This window comes from Typopeltis vanoorti, chromosome 8 (assembly GCF_054136105.1).
Source record: "Typopeltis vanoorti isolate ZY-2024b chromosome 8, IOZ_Tvanoo_1.0, whole genome shotgun sequence".
NCBI lineage: Eukaryota > Metazoa > Arthropoda > Arachnida > Uropygi > Thelyphonidae > Typopeltis > Typopeltis vanoorti.
In genome coordinates this window covers 42,083,256-42,099,178 of record NC_143556.1, presented here as the reverse complement: position 1 = coordinate 42,099,178, position 15,923 = coordinate 42,083,256, and the positions used below count along the sequence as shown (strand labels likewise).

General features: G+C 34.4%; 1 protein-coding gene across 2 annotated transcripts in view; it reads right to left on the bottom strand.

Moving 5' to 3' along the window:
- Positions 1 to 15,923, bottom strand: part of LOC150103949 (cubilin-like) — a 283,125-nt gene that overhangs the window by 198,999 nt on the left and 68,203 nt on the right. For both annotated transcript variants that reach the window (XM_090397190.1, XM_090397189.1), the window contains exon 4: positions 11,005 to 11,220. In XM_090397190.1, coding sequence (XP_090253316.1) covers positions 11,005 to 11,220 — 216 coding nt within the window. The remainder of the gene's footprint in view (positions 1 to 11,004; positions 11,221 to 15,923) is intronic.

Sequence of the window (15,923 nt, the reverse complement as noted above, 5' to 3'; positions counted from 1 at the left end):
AATTATAAATTCAAAACTTGTCACTATTGTTTATCATAATTATATTTTGTAGTAAACATTATTAACATCTGACCTCCATGGAGTCACTCATCACGGGAGGTATACACTATTGAACACAATGCTCATCTAACCAAACTTTAAATTCATTCAATGCGTCTACATTTGCAACACACTCATGCAATGCATTCCACTCACCAACCACTCTCCATCCAAAGAACCTGCTCCTCACTCGTTTATATAATACTTTTGTGTTATACAATCATCACACATATCTATATATGTTTTTGTAATGTTTCTGAGTATTTAAAATGATTTTGCTTGATAGCAACCCACCAAGCTCTTCCATTTCAAAATGTTTTAAAAAAGTGAATGCATTTTGTCCCTTTTAACTGTACCTTCTAACTTCTGTATTTTAATAACTGCATATGAAGAACTTAAAATATAAAATCACTAACTCTAAATATTTAGCGGTGGCATTCTATACAGGATGAAATTAGTCTTGTTAAAGGAAATCTGATGAATATGGGAAGGGGGTTATGATCATCATCATGCAATACATTATGGTATTGCATGATGATGATCATAACCCCCTTCCCATATTCATAAATGTATTGACCATAAATGACCCTAAATGTATTGCATGATGGTTGCTATGAAAACACGGCAACCATCATACAATACTGGGAATCTCCCAGTATTGTATGATGGAAATCTCCCAGTACCTGCTCTCCCAGTTACTGGGAGAGCAGGTACGCTAAATTGTATATGTTGCTGAATCAACTTAGTATTAAAAAAAAAACAGGGGAGATATATGATTATAATAATTACACTGTTTTTAATGAAACTCTGAATGGCTGATAACTATGAATGGTTGGATAAATAATACTTATAAATCTGAAGGGCTTCATATATGTATCTCAGCTTTACTCTAGTACAAATGCATTAAAGTAAATTAAAGTTTGCATTCAAGATGCAAATTAGTTCATAATTAAGCTTAATGGAATGAAAAGGCTACAAAGAAATAATTAAACATAGGTTTAACAGTCCCAGTATGCCACATTTGTCACAAAGAAATCTTCTGGATTTATGATAAAATACTGTAACAATACACAAACAATAAAGCATTTGACTAGAAGCATCAAGTCGTGGCCATTGGGTGGAGTTTAAGAATGAATATTTCCCAAATCTTGGATGTTTAACAAAACTATATTTATTTAGATTTGGTTGGTTGTTTTAAATCTATAATTGATTTTAAAAAGAAAGTCTTTGAAGTTTGTATTTGATGTGGTGAAGCCTAGTAGTTTTTCTCCATTTGATTCTGTGCAAAGCATGGCTAGCTAGATCTGACCAACAATAGTCGTGACAGTTTGTGCTCAAGGTGGATGTTGGCAGATATCAGTTTGTCCATAATATGACAAGTTGCAAGAACAAGGAACCTTGTACACACCTGTAACTGAAAGAGAAGGGGCTAAAAACATTTGAAAACAGTGCACTGATCACATTTCAATAAAGTTCCACTTATTTTTTCTAAGATGCCTCAGATAACGAAAAGTAACATTACTATAGTAAATATACTATATAAATATAGTATATTTATTTTTTGCCTTTTGGACAAAGAAGGTAAATAAAAGGAAGTTCAGTGTCCAGGTGAGGGAATCCTGGTCGGAACAGATTGGAGGCTGTTAACAAGGATTTTTATGATACCATATTGTGTATTTGCTCGTGTAGACAGGTTTTCTATAAACTGAAAAGGAAAGAGATCCATTGGGAAGAGGTGAGATTTAGTGAAAAGAGACTATTGCTACTTCCTTTTTCTATAGTGAAAAAAAAAAAAAAAAAAAGGTACTGGCTGTTAAGGTGGAAGAAGAAAGAATCTGTGTGGCCAAATGGAGAACATCCTATTCAATTTATCTTGCATAGATAGAAGGTTTGGAATGGCAATATCAAAAACATGTTTTTCAAAATGCTCAACACAGAAATTGGTTAGAGGAGAGTCCATGAGTGTATCCCTATCTGTTTTATATATATGATTTCCGTCCAAGTGAAGTAATCAGCAATGCTTCCTTTAAGCTGTGCACACAATTTTTGCTTTTAGAATTTCTAATTTACAATCAATTTTTGAACATACCATAAAAAACAAATTGTTTGATAAATCAAACTTGTTACTTATTTTATTTAGTAATTTTTCAATCTCTCCACTCCAATATTACTCTAAACCATTCTAACTTAATGCACTAATTAGTTGCCTATGCTTGTGGACAAATTGACACTGACATCAGCAAGTTGCAGAGGCATATTTGTTTAGTGTTTGCAATCTAGATAGTAGTCACCTGAACTCATGCATGCAAATACTGATGAATTTTTGTAGCTACACAAATTAATTTAGTGCTTGCAATGGCAATGATGCTGTCAAATTAAGAGTTTGTGGCTTATGACATACACAATGTGTGAGTGCAAGCTACCACACATTGTGTATGAGACTGGACTAACAAAAATTAGAGGGAATATTGACAACCAGTATTGATGGCAAAATTGAAGAGATCATTGAAGCCAGGGGAAATACTGGAACTATTAAACCTGCTTCTAATTATTTCTTTCTGCTATTTTCATTCCATTAAGACTTAATTATGAGTTTATAATTAAGTTAAATTAAGCTCAAGTTAAGCTCATAATTAGCTAAACCAGCACCTAAGCCTTAATACACATTTACAACTTAGTTCGGAAACCTAATAAGGCGTTTTATGTATGGACAAGCTTGCACCAGCCTATCAGGCTCAAGCTATTTGGTTCACTTTGATGGAATGCCAGTTTGAAAGCCCTTCAAAATCACCTGCCATATTTTATGTTGCTCCCACCCACAAAAGGGTGAGAGCAACACAAAAAGTAGGAAGATGGTAGTTTTAGTGAAAATGGTAAATTAAATATGGAAATAGACAACAGAATTAACAAAGCTAGTATGGTAGGAAGTCAACTGAATAAATTTATATGGAATAAGAGAGAAATTAGCTGTATACAAGACAGTGTTCAAACCAATTTGAACTTATGGATCTGAGAGCTGGGTTAGAAGTAAAACACTTGAACAAAGACAAAAGACTGCAGATATGAGTCTTGAGAAAGATTAGGGGCATGAACAGATGGTATCAATGGCATTATCATATTAAAAACAAGGATATTAGGAAAGAATTTGACATTGTCAGCATCCAGGAATGCATTAACAGAGCTAATCTCAGGTGGTATGGTCACCTGAGATTAGATACTAATTAGATTAGATAATAAGGTCTGATAATACTGGAGTCTTGACAGGTAACAGATTGATTTGGAGGAAAATATAGATAAGAAGTTAGTAATGATGTAAATTTTTCATGTAGTACTATCATATCCTGAACACCCCTTGAGGGTATATATCAGAAAGTTGATAATAATGGGTGGACTAAGGATTTTTGTCCTTTTCTTTTAATCAAATTTGTATATTTTTTAACTTATTTTTACACAGTCCTGAAATCCTGTTCCAGAAAAACACAGCCCTTTTTCAAGTTACTTCAGGCCAATAAGCATGGCAGTGGTCTCACATTGGTTGATGAACTTCATCTCCACCTAAAGGCAATCATAAACATCCATGCCCAAGGCAGGATTCGAACCCACAACTGGATGGGTGGAAAGTGGGTATGCTAACCACTCAGTCAACCAGGACAGCAAATATCCAAGAAGATTATGAAATCCAACAGTGTAGAGGTTGCAATATTTTTTTTTGTTCTGTTTATGATAAAAACACTTTGGAAAAGCTTTCTAGTTTATGCCATAAACATAGTGAAAAAGTATTACAACTTCTATCCTCTACTGCAGTGTTTCCAAACTTTCAGTACCTGCATATCATATCCCTTTTAATATTTTAGTAACATCCACCCCCCCCCCCCCTCAGGCAAAGGCAGTTTGGAAGAAGTTATATTTCATTCAAAACACAAATAATTGTGAAGGTATTTATTTTTTAATTTGTGTTATAATAAATTATAAATGTGAACTTTTTTTTTTAATTATTAAATGCATCTTTAGTTACAGGAATCCACTGGACAAAAATTAATTAGAAACAAAAATTATGTAATTTAAATTTTCAATAAAAAAGAAGTTTAATGAGATGAATGAAATTTAGCAGAGTTCTGATAACGTAGTTTGAACTGTTTGAGTATAAACTTTTAATATAGAGCTTGAACAATGTGGTTGGAACCTGTGCAATCAGGCCATCAATTTGTTTAAAACTTTAGATTTTTTTTCAATTATTGAAAAATTACAGAATAGACCTGCACTTACCCACAACCATGGTGATAGAAATATAAAGTAGGGAAAAAAATCAATTTTAAAATAAAAAAAGGAGGCTTTGTTATTACTAAAGACTTTGCACGTGTGCCCTGGGGATATGAGTGCTACGTTTTGGGAAAGACTACCCATTTGGATTTCAAAGCTGGTTGCATATCTGCTAGATGCTCTTAAAAAGCTCAATCTGGACTTTCCTTGTTCTCTGTGTAAAAAAAAAAAAAAGGCCTAACAACTCCACCAACAAGGTAGTGGGATAGCAATGTTTAAAACCTAACATAAGACCTGACTGAAACTCAGTTAAGAAATCTAAACCAAGTTATTTCCATCTTATACAATTGACTAGCTACAATAAACACCTATATCAAAATAATATTCCTGTGGTCCCCTATGAATTTACTGCATTGAGAGTAGACCGTACATAGAACTCTTGAGATAAAATAAAGTTGGAACATATGTAAAGATTTTCAAATCTGGAATAACACATTATGCTTTTATCTTCAGCAAAAGGTTTTGCCCTAAATGGAAAAATGAAAATAATTTAATTTTACAAAATTAAATTATGTAAAAGATATCATATATATTATCTGCTTGAAGGGTGGGTGTGGAAAAGTTGGTATTCGAGACTATATGACAAAGGCAAGTGATGAATTCCTTGGTTATATGCTCAGCAAACATGGGATAAATAAGAGCAAATCAACTGCTCTCCTACAAATAACCATGTAATATGCTAATCATAAAAATACTTCACATGTAAAATCTTGTTTATGCTATGATAAAATATGGATGCAATCTATGTAAAATGTTCCTGGATATATTCTGAATGGCAAGAGAATGGGTAATCCAATTTGATTTAGTTATTATTAATGAAAGTACCTAGTATAAAAAACACTTCAGAAACAAAATCAAAAACACAGCACTTGGCAAAGGTGATTTGTTAGTTTTGACATTTCTGCAATATTCAAAATATCCCAATGAATGACACAATTCTTCCCTTACAGAACAAATTTCTGCCTGATATTACAGTTAAGTTTTAAAAGAGCTAAACCGTGAGTAGACATAACTATACATAATAAATAACGGAAAAACTCACGTAGAAATATTATTTAATAGTATAATTTTCGCCTGTGTGTCACAGGCATCTTCAGTACAATTAGGTACAAAAATTAAACACTAACTGACAATTCCAAAAAGCGCCACCTAAGTAGCTGGTGTAAGATAACTAAAAAGGTCAATAACTTTCCTTAAAAAAAAAAAAAAAAAAAAAAAAAAAAAAAAAAAAAAAAAAAAAAAAAAAAATTAATACAATAAAAAGTTAGGAAAGATTAGCTGATTTGTAAAGTACTATCTCCCATAAAGGGGATAGACGTAAGCCGTCAGATCTGTTTAAGTTAGGAGAATGAAGTAGAGTTTCACATGCTTCTTTATAAAGGCGTTCCATGAGAAACTGACTTTTGTGAAGAACTCTTGTCTTTCTCCAATGAACTCTGTGTCTAGTGAAGATGGCATGTTCTGCAAGTCCAGACTTTTCAGGTTTAAAGTATTCAATATAAGATTGGTGTTCTTCTAGCCGAATGGAGGCAGATCTTCCCGTTTGTCCGAAATAACATAATCCACAAGAGCACAGAATCTGGTAGACACCTGGATGATTAAGATGTGGAAGCTTGTCCTTTGGAGAAGCGAGAAAGGTGGAGATTTTTCTAAACGGTCGAAAGGCAACAAAAATATTCAGTGGTTTTAAAATTTTTGCTATACGTTCACTGATGCCTTGTATATAAGGGATGGTAATGCGCGTTATTTCCTCTGTGTTTGAAGAGGGAGACATATTAAATCTACTCAAAGTTCTTTTAATGAAGCAATTCTTATAGCCATTAGATAGAAAGGAAGAAGTTATATATCGTATTTCTTTCTGTAAAAGATCGTCTGTAGAACAAAAGGAGTGGGCCCGATGAACCAGTGTTTTAATAGTTCCTGCCTTTTGACTGGGATGGTGATGAGATTCCGCATGGATATAATGGCCTGTATGAGTCTTCTTTCTATAAACTGAGAAATGTAGGTTACCATCTGGTTGGCGAAGAATTAGAAGATCTAAAAAGGCTAACTGCTTATTTGATTCTACTTTTAGGGTAAACTTGATCCTAGGATGAAATGCGTTTAACTTATTGAGAAATTGTTGAAGTTCATCAGAAGAGCCATTCCATACAGCAAAAATGTCATCGACATATCTGAACCAATGAGTAGGTCTGGGAGAAATATTGTCAAAGATACGTTGTTCAAAATGTTCCATAAAGAAATTGGAGATAGCAGGAGAGAGAGGATTGCCCATTGCTGTTCCTTCAATTTGTTGATACAACTTATTTTTAAAAGAAAAATAACCAGAATTTATTACAAAATCAAACAAGTTTACAATGTCTGAAGGAAATTCCTGTTGTAGTAATTCAATACTTTCCGAAAGAGGCACATTTGTAAATAAAGAAACAACATCTAAACTGATCATGATATCAGAAACGTTCAAATGAAGATCTGAAATTTTATTTTTAAAATCCAAAGTATTTTTTATATAAGTATCAGTTCTTCTAGTTGAAGAGGAGAGTAAATTAGATAAAAATTTTGAGATTTTGTAAGTTGGGCAACCTATACAATCTACGACTGGTCTTAACGGAATGCCTGGTTTATGAACTTTTGGAAGACCATACAATCTAGGTGGACGACCGAAGAAGGTTTTAAGTTTTTTCTTTTGATCTTCATTCCATGTAGATACATTATCTATAAGAGAATTAAGTCTCTTCAATTGACTCCGGGTAGGATCACAGGCGAAAATTATACTATTAAATAATATTTCTACGTGAGTTTTTCCGTTATTTATTATGTAGTGATATTACAGTTCTTTTGCCTGCATACTGCACTGAGGTTACTTTGTGTGGTAAAGGTAGGTAAATTTTTGTAGGTACCTACAAAAACAAGGTACAGGGACAAAAGACACCACTATCCTCTACTGCCAACTTTTATATGGAAGCTTTTGAGCCAAGTGCTATGGATTCCTCTACATCAAAACCTACTACAGTTTGACTTAGATAAACTAACAATATTTTTGTTATCTGATCACATAGTAACCAAACTTGAAGCATTTTCTTCATCCACCTGAACAAACTCAAACACATACAACTTACTACTAAAATTTAAAACCAAAACTCACATTTCTGGAAACACTAATCATGCATCTTCCCTCAGGCATCTATCCTTCACTGCCTACCACATGCCCACAAATACCAGTCAATACATACATGTTAAACTCACACCATCACTTTTCATAAAAACTTGGAGTTATTAACACCCTCAAAAATAGAGCAATAACAATTTGCTCTAATGAATATGAATTAAAAATTATTAGCAATATGTTCAGAAACAATAGCTACAGCAAAAATAATGTCAATAAAATCTTTCACAAAACTACATTAAAAATAGAAATAATACATATGGAATGGTCGTGGTTTTACAACTCAAAAGTTTAATGGAGTGAAACAGCACTAGGAAAATGAATAGCATGTAATGCTTCCATTTTCTCAGTTACAGAAACATCATCAGGGAGTACAAAATGGGACATAACACACACACACACACACACACACACACACAATTGAAACACGTGGGCAAAAGACAAGTCCTAATTAGGTGAGAGCCCTCTATAGACACCTGTCAGTAGCCTATGACGTAAACTGTGATCTCAAATTAGTGTTAGTGTTTCCTATTTTTTGGGAAACACTAACACTAATTTGGGAAGTTTTATGCAACCATATATATTTAATTAGGCTGATTTTTAAGAGCAGCAGCAAATTCTAAAAGCAGTCTTTCTCTTCTAAATTTACTGTGATGGACCAGGATGGCCTATTTTCCAATTGATTCTGTGAGCTGTATCTAAAGCATGGTTTGCAAGGCCAGATTGGCCATTGTCATGACTGCAGATGTATTTTTTATGTTCTTCCACTTGGATGGTAGCTGAACTTCCTATTTGTCCATAGTAGACCAACTTCAGGAACTCTACATGTATATACTCCTGAAATGAGAGGAGAGGGAATTTGTCTTTAGTGGAGCAGATAAGGGTAGCTAGTTTTAAGTGGGGGCTTGCTTGAAAGTAATGCAAAGATTTTATTTCTTTAAGATTCTGGATATTTTTCCTGATGTGCCTTGGACATAGGGAATGGTGATAACATTACTAAAATCTTTCTGAAGAGAAGGTTGTGAATTGGGGGAATGATATTTTTTTCATACTGCAGGAACTGCAACCATGTAGAAATGTATGGTGTATATCAGTGGTTCTTAACCTGGGGTGTGTGCACCTCTTGGGGGTGCAAGAAAGCATTTCCAGGGGTGTGAGAGAAGTTTCTAAATTTTGACCCATATTTGATGGATGACAGCTATTTAATAAAAGACGATCTTATTGAAATATGAGCCAATGCACGTACTCATATGGAATTTGAAAAACTGGACTTAGAACAATTCTGATGTACACAGTTAGAATCTTATCCACAGCTGGCAAAAGCAGCATTGCACACACTTTTACCATTTGCCACCACCTACCTGTGTGAAATGGGATTTTCATCACTTTTGCACGTATAAACAAAAGCCAGAAATCGCTTAAATGCAAGTGATGACTTACGCGTGGCTCTTTCAAAAAAGGAGCCTTGCTTCGAAAGTATTATTATGAATGAACAACAACAACATAGCCATTAAAAATTGAGATATTGTTTTGTATATATATGTGTAAATGTATGTGTTTATTTTCCAATAAATAAATTATCTTGCAATAGATGTAATTTCCTAAATAAAGAAATAGAAACACATTTTTCAAGGGGGTGCGAGAACTTATTTTTAGATGCAAGGGGGGTGCAGATCACTAAAAAGATTAAGACTCACTGGTGTATATGATTAGGTTCTGCTGGAAGGAAGGTCTCTGTGGAATAAAGGTTATTTTTATGTTCTTCCATTTGGATGGTAGCTGAACTTCCTGTTTGTCTATAGTAGACCAACTTGCAGGAACAAGGAACTTTACAAGTATATACTCCTGAAATGAGAGGGGAAGGAATTTGTCTTTAGTGGAGCAGATAAGGGTAGATAGTTTTAAGTGTGGCTTGAAAGTGATGCAAATATTGTATTTCTTTAAGATTCTGAATATTTTTCCTGATGTGCCTTGGACATAGGGAATGGTGATAGCATTACTAAAATCTTTCTGAAGAGAAGGTTGTGGATGGGGGAATGATTATTTTTTTGATATCGCAGGAACTGTAACCACGTAGAAATGTATGGTGTATATGACTGAGTTCTGCTGGAAGGAAGGTCTCTGTGGAACAAAGATTAAAAGCACTATGGGTAAGTGTTTTGTTCAGGTATTTCAGTTTTGTACTGACTGTGTGTGTGTTACAAGTCTCCTTTGTACTCCTTGATGATGTTTCTGTACATGATATGAAATATTTAATGGAAGCATTAAATACTTTTAATTGTTTTCTAGTGCTGTTTCATTCCATTAAACTTTTATCATGAACACCTTTACACATGGTGGTTTCACAACAGTAAAACCACAGCCATTCCATACATTATAGGGATGACAGGTAAAATGAATTGATTGCTACACAATTATAACCTTAATTCTATCTTTAAACTACAAAAATAAAAAACATTCAACTCCAAGGGTCATATTTCCCCAACCCTTGGCCCATCTTAAAATATATCAAATCCAGTATGCCTGTAATTTATCGTCTGTTGGTGAAGCAGGATGCTCTATTCAGCTCTTATTTCATATATTGGCTACCACCAATACTGCTTTTGTTTTAATTTATCTGTTAGTAATCCTTAGCCAAACAGATAACATGCTTTGATGGAATGGGGATTTTTTTTCCACCAAAGGTCTGGCAAGTATTGTTAACAACTGACCTAATTAGTGTTACTTTAGCATACTATGTACTGTAATATAGCTTGTCTGAGATGACACTGATATTAAGGTGAACACATCTAGATAATTATTTTGGTTTATATCAAGGTTGTTGTTGCCATAATTTATTATAATGAATAATCAAAGTACTTAGGATTTCATAGGATGAGAAATCATCCTGTGATTGTCCATATGAGTTTAAGCATCTGCTTAAAATTGCATGAGTCAAATTAAGAATGGATTCTTCAGGAAAAAGAGAACTATAAATTGATATACTGAGAGCAAGTAGAAGCAAATCTATTAGATCTTACAAAATATAAAAAACTGCTAATAACACAATCTCCATCTGTTTTTTTTTTTTTTTTTTTTGTTGTTTTAATTAACACAAAATTCTTTTCTTCATTTTTCCTGAAAATTTTATACACAGCAAGAACATGTTAATTTACAGAAAACCCAAAGTTAAAATATGCTTATTTCAAATAATTATTCATTTGATTAATGAACTTATTGAATTATGTACACTAATTTTCTGATGACTGCTTAATACAATGGTTAAAACATTATACATTTATCATTTTTATTTTTTTATTTTTTAATAACACCAATTTCTGTTGTGATGGCTTTTATAAGTCTTTTATAAGATATGCTGAACACCTCACAAAGAAAAACAATGGCACTGGTCATGTATGCCACTGCAATATTACAATACTGACTAAATCACATAGATTTCATTTTGTAAATCACACTTGAAAAAATGTGCAAATTTTTACCTCTCTGGCCTTTGAAAGCTTCTTTGAAGAGGGGCTCGGAAGAATTAACAGTATACAGAATAAAGGTATCATTATCTGTTAATAAAAATTCTGTTATAACCAAAAATAATGACAACTTTTTCTCTGATTCATTTTTAAGAATAGTCCAAACACACTGCGTCTCATTATTCCAGGAAAGCCATCCTGATGAACTGCTAACATTTCCACAATGATTTTCTGAAAGGAAAATATAGCAATTTAATAGCTATTAAGAGTTCTAGATGTATTTAAATTAAAATAATTTTAAGAAATGAAATATAGGATATGCAGTCAACCTTCACGTTAACATTATCTGCAAGGAACAAAGGAACAGTTTCTTGTAGTGAAAGATTATAACAAATTTGTTTTATAATAATAATAACACTATGACCAGGATCTGGCATGGATGCTTAGATGCTGAATATCATTAATATGTTTAATGGAGAAAACATCATCTAAAGATAGTAATTAACTAAATTTATTTAGCTAGTTATATTACTAAGCCAATATTTCACTTTGGTCATTAAGAAATATATTAAGCATTAAGCACGTGCACGCAAGCACACCAGCAGATTGACTGTATCCTACAGTCCTAACTGTAGGATACAGTCAATCTGCATCACCTTGCCCCACCCTCTGTGGGTGGGGCAAGGTGATGAAATCTTGAAGGTCTCAAAAAAATCTAGGAAGGCCACCAATATTGAGACCATTACCAAGATTACACAAAGACACCTATAGAGGGTACCAATCAGAACTATAGGAGCCCATTTTTTACAAATGGTATGTGTTTGCCTTCTTGCTGGTATGCCCACATGCTTAGCATATTTCTTTATGCCGATGAAAATGACTTGGTGATCAAGGCAAAATACGACTTAACCTATTTAGCTAAATAAATTTAGTTAACCATTATCTTTAGATGTGTGTTTGCTCACCTAAACATCAACATGAGCCATTGTCAGGATTTTTAGTAATCTGTTATGGAAGTAAGTGCACTATAATACCATACTGAATATGTCATGGTGCAAACAATGTATTTAATGACTTGTGAAGAATGTTAAAAAAATAATAATGAAGTTATGCTTCGTGTTAGGGGTGCTTAAGGGTCAAAGCTGTATAACTGAGAGGAGACCTCCACATAGCCTTTAAAGGAATGCGGAGAACCGACCAGGGCTTCTGACCTAATGTCCAATCCTCACCTTCTCGTGGTGCACCCTGTTGGGTATCTACTTTGATACTGAACGAACGAGGATGGGCTGGCAATTTGGGATTTAGCCGACCAAATTGTATTCTTATTGGTTAAACCAAAATAAAAAATGATGGTACAACATGACAAAATTTCATGCCGGCTGGGGCGTCGCCCGGTTATACAAGGCCCCCGTTGTTTTCGCCAGGGAACCAGGGCGAACAGCGAAAAGTCAGCTACTGGAACAAATCTGAAAACAAACCCCAACTCAACATCACCAGAGTTAAAGATCGGTACTATCAACGTAAGAAGCCTGAATGGCAAAGAAATGGAGCTAGCTGAGGAATTAGATAAGTACCAGATCGACATAATAGGGGTGACTGAAACAAAAAAGACCAAAACTGGTGAGATCTTTCTGAGCAATAAATACAAAATGTTATATTCAGGCAATGACAATCAAGGAAAAGAAGGAGTAGCCATAGTATTCAACACAAAATACGAGGCTAATCTTCTTGAATGGCAGTCAGTCTCAAGTAGAGTAATGTGGGCAAATATGAGAATGGGGAACTGGACAATGAGACTTATTTGTGCCTATGGTCCCACAGAAGGTTCTACTAAGGTAGAAGTGGAGGAATTTTTTGAGGCTTTAGAAAAAGCAACTGACACAATGAAAAAGGAAAAGTTGGTCCTTGTTGGGGATCTAAATAGTAGAGTAGGAAATGATTGTGAGACATACAAAAATATTTTGGGAAAATTTGGAGAAAAGAGCAAAGCTAATAATAATGGCAAATATCTGTTGGATTTCTGCTCAGGACATGGACTGGTTATTACTAACACCATGTTCCAACATAAAAATGTGCACAAATTCACATGGAGAGAAGAGGCTAGGAATAAGAAAAGTCTCATTGACTATGTTATTGTTGATAGTGATGTTTTCTCCCTGGTGCAGGACACCAGAGTGTACAGAGGATTTGAAATTGGAAGTGATCACTATTTAGTCTTGAGCAGGATAAAATTAAATTTCATATTGAAAAGAATAACATGTAAGAAAGTTTTAAAGCGAATAAAAGTTGAGCAGCTCTCAGATATGAACTGTAGACTAAAATACAGAAATATTATTGAAAAGAAAATGAAAGAGTTTGAGAACAGGAATCAAACCTTGGAGATTCAGTGGCAAACTCTGAAGGAAACATTGATTGATTCTGCCAGAGAGGCATGTGGTGAGGTTGTGTGCAAGGATAAAAAAATCAGAACTCCCTGGTGGACACAGGAAGTTAAAGAGGCAGTGAAGGAAAAGAAGAAAGCATATCAAAAGTTCCTGGCAAATAAGTCAGCTTTTACTCTTACAGAATACAGAGACAAATGTAAGAAAGCTAAACAGTGTGTAAAACTAGCTAAACAAAAGTCATGGGAGGACTTTGGCAAGAATATAGAAAATAAATATCAAGAAGGTGGCAAAATATTCTGGAGGTTGTTGAAGAAGCTTAGGAATGGAGGAAAGAGTGCTGTAAAAGGAATTAGAGATGATAAAGGTGAAATGAAAACAGGAGAAAAAGATATCCTTGAAGTATGGAGTAATTACTTTGAAAAACTGCTAAATGAAACAAGCAGTGATGACAGCACAGTGATAAAAAACACTGACCAGGCATGCAGTCAGGAATACATATCCATACTTGAAGTAGAAAAAGCAATCAAAGGCTTGAAATGTGGAAAGGCAGCAGGAGTAGATGATATTCGACCAGAAATGCTGAAGTATGGTGGTATAAGAGTCTTACAGTGGCTGCACTGCATAGTTCAGAAAGCCTGGACAGAGGGACGAATTCCCGATGATTGGAGTAAAGCTCTCATAGTACCCATATATAAAAAGGGAAATAAAACTGAATGTGAGAATTACAGAGGTATTTCCCTACTGAGTGTTCCTGGCAAGATCTATGCAAGTATACTTGAGAAACGGTTGAGAAGAATTGTGGAAGAAAAGCTTGGTGAAGAACAAGCTGGATTCAGGCCAAATAGAGGCTGTCAGGATCAGATCTTCACTTTACGACAAATAGTCGAGAAAGCATGGGAATATAACAAAGATCTGTATTTAAGTTTTGTTGATTTGGAAAAGGCATATGACAAGGTGCCAAGAGAGAAGCTATTCAATACGCTGCAGTTATATGGTGTCAATGGAGCACTATATCAGGCAATACTTAGTCTTTATTTGAGTTGTGAATCAGCAGTTAGAATTGAAGGAAGTACAGGAAGATGGTTTAATGTTAAATCTGGTGTGAGACAAGGATGTACATTATCCCCTCTGTTATTCATTATCTATATGGATCACATTATGAAGGAATGTGGTATTAAACCTGATATCAAAATTGGAGATGTTAATGTCAGCTCTTTGCTTTATGCGGATGATGTTATACTTCTAAATAAATCCGCTACAAGTCTGCAAGATTCTCTGACTAAATTGAATAACTGTTGTAATAGATATGGTATGAAGGTCAGCAATAAAAAGACAAAGACAATGAAAATAGGCAGAATCATTGAAAATGTCAATTGTGTTGTGAATGGAGAACCTGTGGAACAAGTAAAACATTTCAGCTACTTAGGCACAATTTTTACTGAAGATGGTAAACTAAATATAGAAATAGACAACAGAATCAGCAAAGCTGGTATCGTGGGAAGTCAATTGAATAAATTCATATGGAATAAGAAAGAAATTAGTCGGAACACTAAATTAGCTGTATACAAGACTGTGTTCAAACCAATTTTAACTTATGGATCTGAGAGCTGGGTCAGAAGTAAAACACTTGACCAAAGACTAGAGACCGCAGATATGAGAGTCCTGAGAAAGATTAGAGGCGTGAACAGATGGCATCAATGGCAATATCATATTAAAAATGAGGATATTAGGAAAGAACTTGACATTGTCTGCATCCAGGAATGTGTTAGCAGAGCTAATCTCAGATGGTATGGTCACTTAAATAGAATGGGAGAGGAAAGATTAGCAAAACAAGTGTTCTCTGCCAGGTTGGCAGGAAAACGACCCAGAGGAAGACCAAGATATAGGTGGATTGATACGGTACAAAGTGCCTTAGACGATAGAAATATAAGATCTGATAATGTTGGAGTCTTGACAAGTAACAGACTGATTTGGAGGAAAATTGTAGATAGGAAGTTAGTAATGATGTAATTTTTTCATGTAGTACTGTCATATCCTGTACACCCCTTGAGGGTACATGGCAGGAATTTGATGATGATGATGATGATGCTTCGTGTTATTACCAGGTCAGGAAAAGAGTGCTGCCTTATATCCAAATTAACATTTTACACTGAGTTGTGTATTGCATGAAATGTGCACTAAGGAACTCAATGTCATTTTTACATGTGATTTAGAGGTCCTCCCTCATAAGTCCTTGACTGTCTCAAGAGTCAAGGACTTGTGAGAGCATCTTCTGGATTATACAATGTTAAATACCTATTATATCTTTATTTGGACAGATCTGCTACTCACATGCCATGAGAAAAACTTGAACCTCACATGCTTTTAAACCACATCTTTACTCAATTTCCAGGGATGATTCCCAAACCTATCTCACCCCCCCCACTCCCCATGCCATTAACTGTAGAATTTCACTTATGTCTATATTATACGATTGCCCTCACCAACTTGTGTTTCTATGATATTTCTCTTTCATTTATTACTTAAACTTTAAAGACCACATTTCTACAA